The sequence below is a fragment of the Dioscorea cayenensis genome, chromosome 4 (genome assembly GCF_009730915.1).
Source record: "Dioscorea cayenensis subsp. rotundata cultivar TDr96_F1 chromosome 4, TDr96_F1_v2_PseudoChromosome.rev07_lg8_w22 25.fasta, whole genome shotgun sequence".
NCBI lineage: Eukaryota > Viridiplantae > Streptophyta > Magnoliopsida > Dioscoreales > Dioscoreaceae > Dioscorea > Dioscorea cayenensis.
This window is the reverse complement of record NC_052474.1, coordinates 3941591-3957628: the sequence shown is the minus strand read 5'-3', so window position 1 is coordinate 3957628 and position 16038 is coordinate 3941591. Positions and strand designations below refer to the sequence as shown.

Sequence of the window (16038 nt, the reverse complement as noted above, 5' to 3'; positions counted from 1 at the left end):
CTTACATTTGCATAAAAAACGATAAATTAAGAATAAAAATAAAAACAGAAACGTCAATGGTAATGGAACATTTATTTAAGAACCCAAACAGAATATATGTGAGAAAGCAGCACTAAAGTGGCATGCATGAATTGGCATACAGGGGAACATGAGGTTTATCACAAAACACACATCTTTGCATGAGCACATGGTGGAAAGCTAACAGGTCAAATAGGCCATTCAAAAACTTAATAATTAGAAGTAAACAATTGTCGGTTAGAGGCTCACCAACAGGACGAATTAGAACCAGGTACCTTATTTTGCCTACCAAAGATCAAGCGTTTAAAGAGAATAAATTTATCTTTGATAAAAGGTATAACTTACCTCCTCATAGCACATTGGAGGAAAAGGGCCTGGAATAACAATGAGCTGAAGTTCAGTGGGCTTGGCAGGATCGACATCGGCTAAACACATCTTAATTACAAAAAAACGACCAGATCTATTACTACAACACAATTCAATAAATATTTTTCAAGAATGCGTGGAGGTCGTCTTTGGTGAATAGGGGCAGTATAAGATACAATGGATCAGCTCCTTCCATTCAGCACTATCAGCCAAGCAAGAGGAAGAACAACGACAAGCAAAATGGGATTGAGAAGCTGTTGATAAAACTCTTAAATCATCAATGAGGTCAAAACTTCAGAGAAGCTCTCGCCATGGCAAGGGCTCCCTCGTACGTTTGATTTCCACCAATGAAGCCACTCATATGAACAAAGACACAACCAGGAATACCAGACTCCCTTGATAGCTCATCATCTTGTAGACCCCTCCAAAGAATAGGAAGAGGCTTCCTGCTCTCAAATTTTTCTGGAGATATTGCAACTGCCTGTATCCGCCAATTTTTGCTTCTATCATCCTGCAAGTGAAATCAAGTATTAGTGACAGTATAGATATAGCGGCATCATGCTTGTAATGCTTGGAATGCAGAATATATGGTGCACATAATCATCATATTTGAAGGCTAAATCTATTTTGATTTGCATCCAAACTCCAGCTCACTCTCTCATCTGTCCCGACATCACCCTTCAACAGATTCCTCTACCCCATCTGCTCCAATCCCTACTACTTGCTAAAAATGTTGATGATGGAACATATCTGATTTGTGATACTGTTGACTAAATCAAGATGAACCAATGTAAATTCATAGTATGAAATGCCCCACAAACCTGGCAGCAACATGATCAAACTCAGGTGAAATCCCCACATTGAGGGCACAATTATAATAGCCAAAAGACTGATACCCACTGACACATTTTAATGCATGAAGAAGCATACTTATCTCTCAAGCAATTACATAGAAAAGATTGTAATTTCTAACACAAGGAGTCATGTTTAGTCAAATCATACACATTGAGGGTTATTACTAAGTGGACTATTGCCCATGGTTACTAGGCTCTCCCAATATCATTCCAATCCACGTCTTCTGTCAGATGCACTGCCCGGTAGCATGTTGTCACATACACCAATCTAGAGAATAATTAATAGAGCATAAAGTATAATTTAAAACAATGGAAAATTATTAGCATAGCAACTGATAAACTATCAGACTCAAGATAGAAGTATGTTCATTATAATGGCAAAAAGACAAACTCACCTGATAAATTACATATTTGACATAAGGATCAATCTTCAACTCTGCTTCAAGCTCAAACAAATGCAGTTTCCACTGAAAAGAAATTGGAAGTGAAAATAAGACAACCCACAAACCATGTGAAGTGAATCTAAACCAGCAGTGTCAATTAGTGATTTCAGTCTCAATCAACAAAGGAATTTGTACATGAAGTGGGCATATATGGACATATAAATATACAGATGCTCACAGCTCCATTGCACACACAATCTTCTCACATAGATAAGGATGTTGGAGAATCAAATTCATGTACATACTGGAGAGTCGCAAACAAAGGTACAGCAGGGATGCATCAGAACACATATTTTGTAGAACAAAAATATACAATGTTTGCTAGGAAACATGAGGGAATCCGCCATATTCATCTCCATATACATAAATTCATGATTTTAAGGGTCAGGCCTGATATGCAACTTGACGTGATGATTCATGTAACATATATTAACATATATTCCTCTTCTTTTCTTAGAGAGGTAATGCTACCTTCTAAGAGATACCAGGGAAAGGATCTGAGATGCCACATATAGACTGGAGATTTGTAAGCAACATTGAACATGGGTAGCGGTATAAATGAATGTTAAACATCAATTGTACGCCAAAATCCGACAACAAATACCAAAGGCATATGAGTGAATTATTTTGGTTTAATCCCCTAATTAGTCCCTCTAAGTAGGTCAACATGCCCTTTTAGTCCCTTTAATCTAATTTGTCCTCCAGAAGTCCTTTTATTTTTTGGATTGAGAAATCCCAGTCCACAAAGTAACAGATGTTGGTTTCTCCGTTAAAATTGCTGACATGGCTTTTTTTTCAAATTAAAATATAATTAAACGAATTTAAAAAAACCTAAATGTAGTTAAGAGAGTAATTAACACTCATTTAATGTTTCGGATCCAGACCCAAAACATTAAGTGAATCCTTCATCTTCACCCTCATCTTCTTCTTCTTTTTCATCATTTTTTTTTTCTCCATTACCCCTTTCCTCCATCCTGTACACCCAAACCTCACTCGTGGCCCCAGAACATCACCACTGTCACTTCTGCAACCACCGGAACATCACCACCTTCTCCACCGGAACATCACCACTTGTGCTCCAACAATTGAATATTTTTCTCTAGACAACTTGGCATCACAAGGAGGTCATGAAACGTTGCATATAAAAAATGATACATAGAAATTTGGCAAAAAAGTGTTCCCTTTTTTTTCATGGAAATACAACAAAGCAGTCAAAGAATACATCTCAGAAATCAAAAGGAGTTTTAATCTAATTATTTAATATCCAATATATAGTTTGCCAAATAACCATATAAAAGATAAGAGTAATTTATAAACATCAAACAGTAATACATTGACAAACAGGGTAACAAATGAAAATTACATGTTAGAAAAGACACCACATCCAGTGTCTGGTAATGCCAAGATGAAAAATACCAGCAAACCAGAAGATTTAGCAACAGAAAAACATTACGATCTAATGACCATCATCCAAACCATCATTGATCACACACACTGCAAATGCCAAAAAATTCATTTGCAAGAGGCATCAATCAAACCATGAAAACAAGAAGCAAACCAGACAACATAAGAGTATTAAATCCCAATCAATCTCCAATGAAGGATACTTGCACAGCTTGACTGATTCATCCCATGGAGCCTCAGTGAAATCCAAATGCTCCATCTTTGGAGCTGATGGAGAAGACTCTTAAGAACTGCAATCAATGTCAGAACCAGACGATGAGTTCTTAGTCTTGGATTCCTCTTTTGAATCTCCTGATGCCACCCATTTCCCCTAGTGAAGCTGCCAGGCACCCCTGGAACATCACCACCCTTCTCTGGTGGTCGCAGAAGAAGTGACAATGGTGATGTTTTGGGGCCGCAAGTGAGGTTTCGATGTATGGGATGGAGGAAAGGGGTAATGGAGAATGAAGAAAAAGAAGATGATGAAGATGGAAGGATTCACTTAATGTTTCGGGTCCCGATCCTATTTGAATCCAAATCCAAACATTAAATGAGTGTTAATTACTCTCTTAACGGCGTTTAGGTTTTTTTAAATTCGTTTAATTATATTTTAATTTGAAAAAAAGCCATGTCAGCAATTTTTAATGGAGAAACAAACGTCTCTGTTACTTTATGGATTGGGATTTCTCAATCCAAAAAATAAAGGGACTTCTAGAGGCCAAATTAGATTAGAGGGACTAAAAGGGCATGTTGACTTACTTAGAGGGACTAATTAGGGGATTAAACCAATTATTTTAAGTTTAAAACACATAACTTTTTACAAAGTTATGTTTCAACCTTCAGCAACTTAAACAAGCTATAACATTATTCATACCGGGCAAAATTTATTCAGAAGCATTATTTCTCCACTGGGATCAATATCTCCTCTTGACTTCAGACAGTCAATAACTATGGATCGGGCAGGCAGCCATGATATAGCATAAAAATGAACACTCTGGCAATATGAAACAAGAAAATGTCAAGCAAAATCAGCTTTAAAATCACCAGCATCCAAAGCTTTCCCACAAAATTATCATAATAAAAAACTATTTACAGCAATTTGAAAACAAATGCTATTGAGAACCATGTAGTAAATTACCTCTAAAAACTCACTACCAGCAACTATCATAGCTTGTTGGAAAGCAGCATTTTCCTTCTCAGCTGATTGATCTGGATCCATCCAGTTCAAATTAAGCCGTCCAACTCGTGAAGACAAGTAAGTGTTATTCACATACTTAGGTGGCTGATCAGTGTCATACTGATTGATCCCATTGTCAATAGCATCAATTGCCTATTGCAAGAAGTAACAAAAAATTATTTGATTAACTAACAAAATTCCAACGAAAAGTATTTAAAAACTACTTGATCAAATCAATAAACATAGCAAATTGTTTAGATTTGAAATATTTACAACAGAATATCTTCATATACTCTGCTAGGTTCTAGCTTAACCATTGATGAGGGAACAGTCATCATTAACTTACAAAGTCTTTTAATTGGCAAAATAAGTAGATGGCATAAGAAGCATTTGCCTCAATTGAGTTCAAAGCATTGGAAACGGAAGTGTTTAAATAAACCATGTGCATGTGCATAATATTGCAAATATTTCATAGACTAGTAATGAAAAGAATAAAAACTTAACACCAACAAATTCCATGTCTGACTTTTGAATGAAAATCATAATTCAATGCTTTAACAAAGAGATCCTGACCAACTAGTCATTTTATTAAACCTGTTTACACCATCTTAGGAGAAAATAACCATGGGCTTTCTTCTTGCCATTGGATGTAAGTATTTGGTTTAAGTTGAAGTCCAAACCTCAATAAGAATGACACAAAGAAGATAAGGAAGAGTATAGTTGTACAAATATCACACCCGGAGGGTGATAAATATAGACATGTTTATCTGGGCTGCTCACGAAAGTCTGACCATGAAAAACAATCATAGACAAAGAGAGTACAGCATTCGAAGTTCACGAATGTAATTGGCTCTGACAGATGAAGAAAACAATTGATAAGCATACATAAAAGAAAGGTTGTAGAACAGGGCATGCCATCACCGCTAACATGCAAAAGGAAATCCCACCTTGATATTTTTATTATATGTAAAAATCTAAACTAATCATGATGACATTATAATGGAAGTTAAAGAAAGAGACATCGCCATAGCGACTTGAGAAGGTTAGCAAATAACCTTTTCTGTCACGCAAACTAGCACAAAACCATGGGAGTTTGAGAGGATGGTTGCATTTGTATTAGTAAGAAAACCTATAACCATGTAATAGGAAATCTGAGTCCAAGCATGAAAGTCAAGCTAGATGCAACAATAGGGCAAAATCAGCTTGGAACGTCAGTTCTTATGATTTGAATTATTACCCACCATTTTCTTGGTCCCTCTTATTAAATTTGACAATTTGAGAAACTCGCGTTAGCCTCCGACATTGATGTCCTCAGTCTTTCAGAAACAGTATATACGTGGATAAAGACATGTTATACATCTAGAATTAAGTCAACTAAAACTATGAAAACTGGCATAAGATCAAGAAAACCAACCAAAAGAATGAATAAATAAATAACATACAAAAGACACCAAAAATGAAACATTAAATTGCAGTGCTAATAGCAATGTGTCTACTGGAAAAATGACTTCAACAAACAGCTAGGAAGATAAGTGGATACCTCAACAAAATTTTTATAGACAGCAAGATATACATGGTTTACATCTTCATGGGTCTCATCCAACTTAAGTTCCTTTGCAATTATTTCCCTACCATAATGCTGCAATAAGAAAGATGGTATCAGATACATGGGAAAGTCAGAATGATCCCAAATGCATTCATAGTGCATGTAAAACATCAAATAACCAACCTAGGACATGAGGTGACTTGGCTGACCAATAAAACATTATTCAGTTTTGGAAGGCAGGAGAAAACTAAACAAATTCATGCCATCATTGAACATGCAAAGAATCCATCTAATATGTCAAGTGAGAAAAAGATACTAAGAGTTAGAAAATGCAGTAACAACGGAAGCATCAAGATGGATACTCCAAGCATAAAACATCCTAAAATAAAATGCATAAAATTACTGTTTACTGAATTAATCAACTTTAGGATGTTTAAATAACTTTGCATACATGTATTCTTTCTATAAAATCCATCACATATTGTCGAAAATTTTTCAAAAATGCAGACACATAATTAATCATCCCAATATGGAAGATACTGTGCCAGAGCTTTACACACTTATCCAAGGATTTTCCCAATTATCAGATGGCTCTCCTATCTGCCACAAGACATACTCATCATATCATTAATGCAAAACAAGCAACTTATGAATCAACAAGTTAGTACCTAGTATTACAATCACTACATTGTATGCAAGGTAAATTTAGTCCATGATGCCATGCCATTCATTATGTCTTACCAGGAATGCATGTTTTGGTTATGAACTTATTTCTTCCAAGAGAAAGCTTCATCATAGCAAGTCAATACGCAATGCATGCCAGAGATAAGGCTGTAGTTGCCATAATATTTCCTCAGAAAAAAAAAAAAAAAACAATTCCCCAACAGCTGATTAGCAATATATCTAAAACCTTGTAGAATTTACAGATGAAAGAAGTTAGAATCGTCAGGCTAGAGCAAGGGGTAACCAAGAAAAATCAATAACCAGATTTTCAGTTAGTAAGAAAGTGGATAGCTCTTCTACTGTAATCTTATATGTTGACAAGCAAATGAGAGAGAAGAAAGCATTTCCCTTTGGATGCATTACAGAATCTTCATAGACTATCTTGTTGAATGATCATTAATTCCTTCTAAAAAATGTCACTAGTTACAAAATCAGTCTATGAAAAATAATGACATGTCAATGAATGATTATTGTGTATGACCAGAGTGACAACCACATATTCCTTCTTTGACATTATCCCAAGATCCTACTGTCATGCATGATCCATAAAATTCCCATATTAATACTATCACGTCATTAGTAAAATCATATTCAAATCCATAGCGCAAATATAGTAAATGGTCTGGTCATAAAAACCTATTTTTGAGTTGGAAATATCAGTTACCTTGTAAATAAGTCCAGCACTGCTTAGCTTGGAGTTAAACCCATGTCCAAAGACTTCATCAAAGCCTTTTTGGTGATGATCATAACGGTCTTGACTGGAATCATACACACCACCTACATCAAGCACCGCATCCAGCGTGTCCAGCAGCTAGAAAATATACTAGCAGAATGAAGTCATCACCCAGATAGAAGTAGCAAAAAGACTATCTTTCAAGAAACACTTAAACAATAAAGGCGATGCCACCAATCATATTAGACCAAACACATGATCATTCACATTGCCTCCATAAAACAATGATCATTATATCACCACTAAAAAAAATTTATTTCAAAGTCAAGTAAGCTAGTCTAATTGACTTCTAAGATTCATCCATTAGTTGATACTATAATCAAGAAAACACTTTTTCCTTAAATTAAAAAAATATATAATAATAATAACAAAACAATACCACTATTTCTCATAGTCAGTGTCATTGTCATTGTTCTAAGAACAATACCATGGAACCCACCATTACTCCAGTTGCATAAAAGCAAACACAAAGAGGGATCATTCCACTAAACCCTAAACCCTAAGACAAGAAGAGCGAGTTCCAATGAGAAGAATACACCGTCACCAAAAAGAATCCAAGAAGTTAAAAAAGACTCAAATCTCAGATACCTGAGGGTCTCGAGTGCGGACGATTTCGGCGCCGGAGAACTTGGAGGTGAGGCGGATCATAAAGCATCCAAGAGCCTCGTCGCAGTGGAAGCTCCCATGGTGAGTGCCAACGCGCTTAGAGCTCGGGGCAGGGGACCCTGTGGAGAAGGCCGAGACCCTGCTAGGGCTCCTGGTAGCTGCCGCCATGGACGCCGCGAAGCTCCGGCACTGAAACCCAAGACAGTGGCCCCAGTGCTGAATCCCCAACATAGTCTCCAGGGCCCCAGGCCTCATACCCGTTAAGGTATGGTTTTATCTTTGGTTTTTTTGGGCCTTTTTTTGAATGAACTTTTTAGCATTGGGCCTTGGGCTTAGCACATTATTCTCTTGTGGATTGGACCTAAGTTTATTATATATGAACTTTTTAAATATAGGATGATGATCTGTTGTTGTATAATATTTGACATTTCACACTGATTAGATAAAAATTAAATTATCAAAGAAATTTACTTTTTTTTTAAGGTCATTAACTCGTTGGTTTTTTAAGAACCAGAAGTTTTAAATTTGTCCATCTTATGAGTAGCTTGAAAAAAAAATAGAGTTCTTCCCGTGAGTGTATATACACAAATACTTTAACATTATAGTTCTAAACCACTTAAATTGAATCCTATATATATATATATATGAGATAATACACTACATGCTAAGTGATTGTTTGATAAAAAATAAAATAAAAAATTAAGAATTTAAATTAAAAAAATATGAATTAAATTAGAAAAAATAAATTAGAAACATAAATAAACTATTTTTTTTTTACTTATCATAAATCAAAATAATTATAAATTATATTAAAAAATTTTGAGTTACAAAAATAAAAGTTCAAATAACTTTTTAACTTTTTCAACAATTTTAATAATTAATAAATATTTAAAGTAAGTTAGAGTTTATTCAAGCGATAAAAGAATCTGAATTGTGTTATGTGCATATTCAAGTGGAATTGTAAAGAGAATAATTCATTGTCACGCCCCGAGCCCGAGGCATTGACAAACGGCCGTATACCCATAAGGTCGAGACCCAATGGACATACAAGGCCTCAAAATCTGTCTCACCAAAATAAGATATAACAAGGTACTAACATCACAAGAACATAAGCATTTAAGGGATACAATAACTAGGTTCACAACTAAGATTCATGGAAACTAAAAATGCAAGGTTCGAAGCTTAAACAAATAACAGTTCAAGGTTCCCAACTAAAAGACTATTTACATGATAACCAACTGGTGTTCGCTCAACGGTCCCCGCTAAGCTGTCCACCACCCACTTACTCCTGATCTGAAAAAGATAAGAACTACTATTTATGAGCTTGACAGCCCAGTAAGCAACCACTAAAAATATAGGGATCACAAAACTCAATAATTTCACAAAACATGCTTAAGTGTAATATTGTACAATAAGAATAGAAATAAAACTTCGATTTCAAAGTATTTCAAACAAACATCATTTTTCCAAGTGAAAGAGTATATATGTCCCCCAAATAACTAATGCCAGAAACAAAACCACAGAATTCATATATTTAAACTCTATGACCCGAGTCGGATTGTCAGAGTTCATTTATTTACCCTCGGTGACCCGAGCCAGATTTTTCAGAGGCCGTTATTCTCCACCGACAGAACGGTGCGAAACTAGTTTCTTATCAGAGTCAGAAATGCATGTCGACATGGTCAGTGTTTAACCCCCAGTGACAGGATTATTGCAAAGTTAATTTGGGGACTATACGTCAGTATATCGAAATATGTCATATCCAAAAATCATTGTCAATGCAAAAATAGAGAAATTCGGTGATCCCCTTTTTCTAATGAAAAATAATTCCAATTATTATAAAATAAAATGATACTACATGTAACCAGAATAATTAGAATTAAATTAAGCATGTGACAATAATAAATCAACTAAGATTAATGATCAAGATTCTGTAACCATGCAGCTTCTAGAAGTTCAGAGTAAACCAAATTTATTAATATAATATATCATTAGAGTAATGGCTGTCAAGTAAATTTTAAATCCGTAATCAATTAATTTGATAAACAGATAAGTAGCAATTAAATCATTAGAAATCTAAGTTTTAAAATAAGGATAGATACAGTATTTTAAATCCCAAATATTTAAATATAATATCATGAATGGTTTTAACAATAAAACCCAGAGTTATTAAATAATTATATTGATGATTTACAGTAATCAGAAATTATATATATATACAGGTTTATACGTGATTTACTTACCTGTCTAACACCAAAACTAAAAACACTTCGAAATTAGGCTTCCACAAAATATCCTATAATTGAGAGTACATTCCACAGACATTAAAACGCTAACTATACTAAATGTACAAAGGGATAAAAACCACACTAATAAATACAGTACCCAAAATGTACAACAATTTAATATATATATATATATATTAGGTATATGAATATATGTGTATGGGTGTACAGTGAATTTAATTTTCCCATGCTGCTAGTGTCCACTCATTTAAATATATATATATATATATATATTTAACATGAAAAGAGTTTAAAATACAAGTGGGGTCCACAGAATAATTCAAAAATTATTTAATAGATGCATGAGTCATGATAACTTCCCAAGGTGACAATGCACTTCCTTTGGTGTACCCAAGCAAGAAGGTAAAATACTTAAAAAAACATAAAAACCATAAAAACCATAAAAACCATAAAAATTGCTTAAAAAAGAGGTTTGACCAAATTTATTCCATTCATTTTTCATCAATAAAATTCCCAACGTTAAAGTTGGTTGAAAAAAGTAATAATAATAATTTATCATGCAATGACTCTAATCCATTAATTTGTGGCCGGTTCTGTCATCCTCCACAGAATGTGCTTATTGTGAGTGACTTCAAAAGTTCATGGCTTTGAGAAAAAGTAAAACATGCACCAAAAGCTCTTTTTATTATTCAATTTATTTAAAACCACAGTTTGTGAAGTTTTTTTCCTACTTTTTTATGCTCTTGATATAAAAAATTAAAAATGGCATCAAATTGATTAGATAAGCATTCTTATTGCATCAGATATTCTCTTTGCTTTCTTGGCATGAAGTGAAACTGTGAAGCTTTTGACATTAGCTAGCTTCTAAAGAGAGAGTTGTCCTTTATTTATTTTGTGGAAAATGGTTGAGAATTTAATCATCCCATCCTACCATGCATTGTCAACTTAATAAAGTTTGAGAGGTAAAAAAAATGTATATAAAAGTATATCTAAAAAAATAAATATATGCCCATATTATGCTTTTATCTCCGTGGTATTTTAATTATTATTATCATTATTATTAATTATTAAAAAATAGACAAGTCATCTAAAGCACATACATAGGTGTGGAATTAATATATTAATGTTGTACTTTCACTCTCTTTAAATTGATGTTTCAATTTAAATGAGCTAATATTTGAATCTGTCTCTTTATTAAAGATATGAGCGCTTAACATTAGATAGGATCATTAGTGTTTTATTTGTTTAATTAAAACTTGCAGATGAATGACTAATATATTGATTTTAAAAAATATATATTATAAAATAAGTTGTATAATATACATATATATATATATAGCAGAGTTATTTGGCATTCCTTCTCAGCAGCTTTTAATTTAGTTGGTACATGATGAGAACGTGTAACTGAAGAATTTAATATTTCCAGTTTATATTATTAAACATATAAATAAATACAATAAAAATAAAATAAAGAGACAGTATTTTACTAAAACCAAAACAAAAGGCTGAATTTATTTGAAAAATATTGAATAATATATTTATCATAACATGACACATTTATTTATTTATTTATTTATTTATTTATTTATTTATACCAAATTTTAAGACCAATTTAACAATTAACATAATAGCATGAGGAGGAGATAAACTATAGTTAAAACATACCAGCTAAGTAGCTAACATATGTTTTTATATCATTTGTGATGCCAATGAAACTCATGGCCACTAGTGTTCCAAAAGATTCTGAATGATGATATGTCACCTACCAAGCATACCATTTGGACATATATTAATTCCACAAGCTTCTTAATTATTTTGATATTACAATTTAAAATTAATTAATTGATTTTATTTGCTAAAAATGAAAAAGAGAGAGTTCTATTTCAACCATCAAATCTCAGTTACTTTTTCAAGAAATAGAATTAACAAAACATAAGTGGAAACAATCATGGCTTTGCCAACCAAAAACATCTCAATGGTTCTTAATTGGAATTCATGGTTCACATTCATAAATAATCATTTCAACATTAATTTAATAATAAATTTAATTATGTGACTTTTTAATTTTTATTTGATTTGATTAATTTTTAACCTTGGTTGAGTCTGAAAAAGTACAAACTTAAATTGGTCAAGCAAGGACAATGTCCTTATGGTTCTACAAGCTTACAAAGATCACAAATTATTATTGTGTTTAAATTTGAAGGCAAATATGTTTCCACCTTTTTCCCACCTCTGTAACCTTTTTTTGTTTTTGCATTCTTTAATTATTATGTTATTTTGTTGTCAAATGTGGACCATAACTCCTTGAAAATTGTGAATCATTATATATTTCAATTGCTTTTGTTTCCAGAACACCTTGAATTCTCATTTACTCTACTTACTACTACTTGGACAAATGAAAAAGAACAGAAAAAGAGATAGAGAGGTTCTCAGACTAATGATATAATTTTAGCAGACCATTCTGAACTTTTGGTTTCATTTGTTGCCTTTTTCAGGTTATGAAATCATGAATGGAGCTTGTACTTTTATTTAAATTTATATATATATATATATATATATATATAGTTTTGAGTGAAGTCTTGGTCATGAATGATTTTGAGGCTTGCTCTGTTTCTTCTTTCTTTTTTGTTCATCTTTGGTATCTTTCTCTGTCTTTGTTTGAGATAAGGACAGCCCACTTTGATTTTTTTATCTAGTTTTTGAGATAATTAAATGTCTTGTTTGTATTTTATAATATAATAATAATAATAATAATATTTGAATGCATGTTAAGCTAAGCTTGGCTCATGATCATATAAAAAAAGTTAGTGATGTATCACATTGAAGCCTCACTGTTGTATTCCTTTTATCTATTTTAATTTACCAATGTTTCATTCTATATAACTTTAGTATTTTTTTTTTTTTCTCACTTGCACATCCTAAACAAGAGGAAGCATTAATTCATAGGATATTCCAACTAGAAGGTCATGTGCATGAACCCTGATTTTGTGTGATTGATAAAGAAATATTTGGACACATTGTTATATGGAGTTATTTTTTATTTTTATCATATTAATATTTTCATTCTCAACTTGAACCATCCTTTTTTTTTTTGTATAAATTCCTTATTTTATTTTAATAGAATTTACATGCATCTTGTGACAAAAGTGTGAATTTTTTTATAGGTAAGAGTTAATATATCACAAGTTAAATAAACTAAGTTATAAAAAAGCATAATATAACCGACTCACAAAACTAGACAGTGCCATATAACTCAATAGTACAAATAAAATAAAACTTAAAATAAAATTGAAGCTCAACAAAAGGAACAACACACAAACAAAAAAATACCAGTGACACAAAAAAACAATAGCTTGGTCATAATTTTTTTCTAATATAATTTCAAAAGTTAATTCATAATCTTTTGAGGAAAAAAAAAACTTTGCCATTATATTCTTTTATTTTAAAAATTTTCTAGTGAAAATAGACCAACACAAACTAGCTCATTAAAAGGTAAAACAAATAAAAATAAAACTCCTTAGAAAATGAAAGAGATTTGCTTCAAAGTTCAAACCTCCAAAGTATAACTCTATTATGATATCATCTATTATGATTCTTGTCCTTTGAAATGGTGAAAGGATCACATATTCCATGAAGAAATTTTGAAACTAAAGAAAAAAGGAAAAAAATTTTGCTGAATTTTCTTGACTAAACTATCTAATGACTTCATTGAAGCATAATCTAATAAAATTAATTTCATTAATATTAATAAAAATTATTGAATTTTTTTAAGGTACATAATTTATAGGCTAATTAAATTTAACTTCAAGCTTTTGTTTTGTGATGGTCCCCAACACAAATTGCAAAACATAAGAGAGGCTCATAGGATATACTCACTAAACCCAACATGATCAACAGGGACCAGCTAATTGTGAGTTTATATTTTGATTTATTTTAATATATAATTTTTTGCCAAACTTTTTTTTTTATATATATTCCTCTCATGATTTTTGTAATGTAAAATAATTTTTTTTTTTGGAAAAAAAATCAGGAATATTAATTAAAAAATGCTGGTACATTAGTACATACATGTTTGGTTAGACCGCTTGTTTTGTTTCATTTATGTTGTTGTTTTCTTGTTTCTCTTAACTACTTGATGTTGATTCATGTTGTTTTTTATTTTAAATTTTTATCTTTTTTCTAAACAAGCCATGTTTAAAATTCAATTCAAAACTATTAATAGTGATCAAAATAGGGTTCAAAAGTGACAAATGTATTGTCCAAAATACTTGCTTTGTGAGATTAGTCAATTATTATTTCCTACTTCGGTCTATCTCAAATACCATTTTTTAATCAATGTGAACATTTCATAAAGGTATAGATTTGTCAAAGTAAAAATCTACTCTAATCTTTTCCCTAATAAATAAGAAATAAATAACTCTCCTTCATTTTATGACTTTTGAAAAGGAGAGGATATGATCCTAAGATCTAGTCTACCCTTATTTTTCTTTTCTTTTTTCCATTTAATGTTAGTCAAAATGTGTGATTATGGAGATTCTATGTATTGCATTCGTATATTTACTTTAAATACCATATGATTTATTCATTTATTGCTATACTATTTGTATTATGATAAATTGGATTAAAACTATCTCCTATTCAATTTTTTTTAATAAAAATCATTTAACCTTTTTGAAAACTCCATGTCTTCTTTGTAATTGGACATAACTCTATAAAATTTTCTTGAACATCTTCTTAAAAAAAATAAGATTGTAAAGAAGTCAAGGAGTATTTATTAAAAAAAATTTTAAATCACTATTTTTGAAAAAATTCAACAAATTTTTAATTTTCTTAAGTTTTCATAAATTTACATTGATTGGCAAATACTTTTCTTTTAACCATTTTATTTATTTTGGAAAATCAATTCGTTTTCAATTGTAAAAGGTTTTTCTTATGCAGCCATTTCAACACTGATTAGAGATAAGTCATAATTAGCTGTGTTAAAGATTCTAACCAATGGCATATATATCTAATTTTTCTCCGGTGTGGTAATTGGGGATTTCCAGTGAATTTTTGGTGACATGGACACATAAAAGCATGCGTGGATGCCCGGGTCCACATCACCAACTCGACAGCTCAACCACTGGCAAGCTTTCTGGTGTCCATATCACAAAAATCCACCGAAAATCCCCAATTGCCCAGCTGAAGAAATGAAATTAAAAATTAGTACTCATTTTGATACAAATTGAAAATTAGCGCTCAAACGGCCAAAGTTAGGTACTCATTAAAAAAAATTAATCTATTATATATATATATATATATAATAAAAGAAATTTATGTGCAATAACAAAGACTCTTTTAAATATAAAATTCATATATGAAGAGAGCCATTGCTTGGCACATTAGATTTGAAAATCCGCACCCATCATACAATATGTTCACCAGGATCAAGTACTGAATCCTAATATAGGTTCTTTCTTTACAGGAGAAGTTCCAGAGTTACAAAACAAAGATGGAGTTACAGTATATGATATATTATTTTAGTAAATCTCTATCAGGTCATTCCGGGTGATTTATCCTTTCACATCATTTGGCATGAAGGGAACTTATGATTTATTCATTAAAATAAATAAATAAATAAATATAGAATTCATATGCCATAACAAACAAATATATATATAAACACAAAATCTCAAACGCCAACAATTTAAAAAAAACAAAACAATAATCCCACATCTTTGCATCATCATCATCATCATATAAATCCTCAATTATAAAGTCCACCCATCTGCATTCATTATACCAAACGAAACCCAAATCATCATCCACCCCATCAAATATATCAATATTTAAAATATTAAACATATAATATATATATATATATATATCTGTAAAATAAAACAG

General features: G+C 31.7%; 1 protein-coding gene across 2 annotated transcripts; it reads right to left on the bottom strand.

Annotated features, from left to right (window-relative positions):
• Positions 1 to 213: 213 nt before the first annotated feature.
• Positions 214 to 8259, bottom strand: LOC120259340 (MYG1 protein C27H6.8-like). Of its 2 annotated transcripts, none has more exons than XM_039266929.1 (7): positions 7892 to 8256; positions 7235 to 7381; positions 5842 to 5940; positions 4263 to 4454; positions 3999 to 4118; positions 1634 to 1705; positions 214 to 895 (listed from the first exon to the last, which is right to left on the bottom strand). In XM_039266929.1, exons 1-7 carry the CDS (start codon positions 8162 to 8164, stop codon positions 671 to 673), a joined length of 1128 nt encoding a protein of 375 aa, XP_039122863.1. In that variant the 5' UTR covers positions 8165 to 8256; the 3' UTR covers positions 214 to 670. The 2 variants fall into 2 exon arrangements, with proteins under 2 accessions (XP_039122863.1, XP_039122864.1); XM_039266930.1 differs by lacking the exon at positions 214 to 895 and adding an exon at positions 1196 to 1506 and having other exon boundaries at positions 7892 to 8259.
• Positions 8260 to 16038: the final 7779 nt, after the last annotated feature.

Coding starts and splice junctions, on each gene's coding strand:
- LOC120259340 (XM_039266929.1), bottom strand. CDS start 8,164: ATGAGGCCTGGGGCCCTGGAGACTATGTTGGGGATTCAGCACTGGGGC. Junction 4,119..4,262: donor CTGGTAGTGAGTTTTTAGAG/GTAATTTACTAC, acceptor TCATATTGCCAG/AGTGTTCATTTTTATGCTAT. Junction 896..1,633: donor TCAAATATGTAATTTATCAG/GTGAGTTTGTCT, acceptor TTTCACTTGCAG/GATGATAGAAGCAAAAATTG.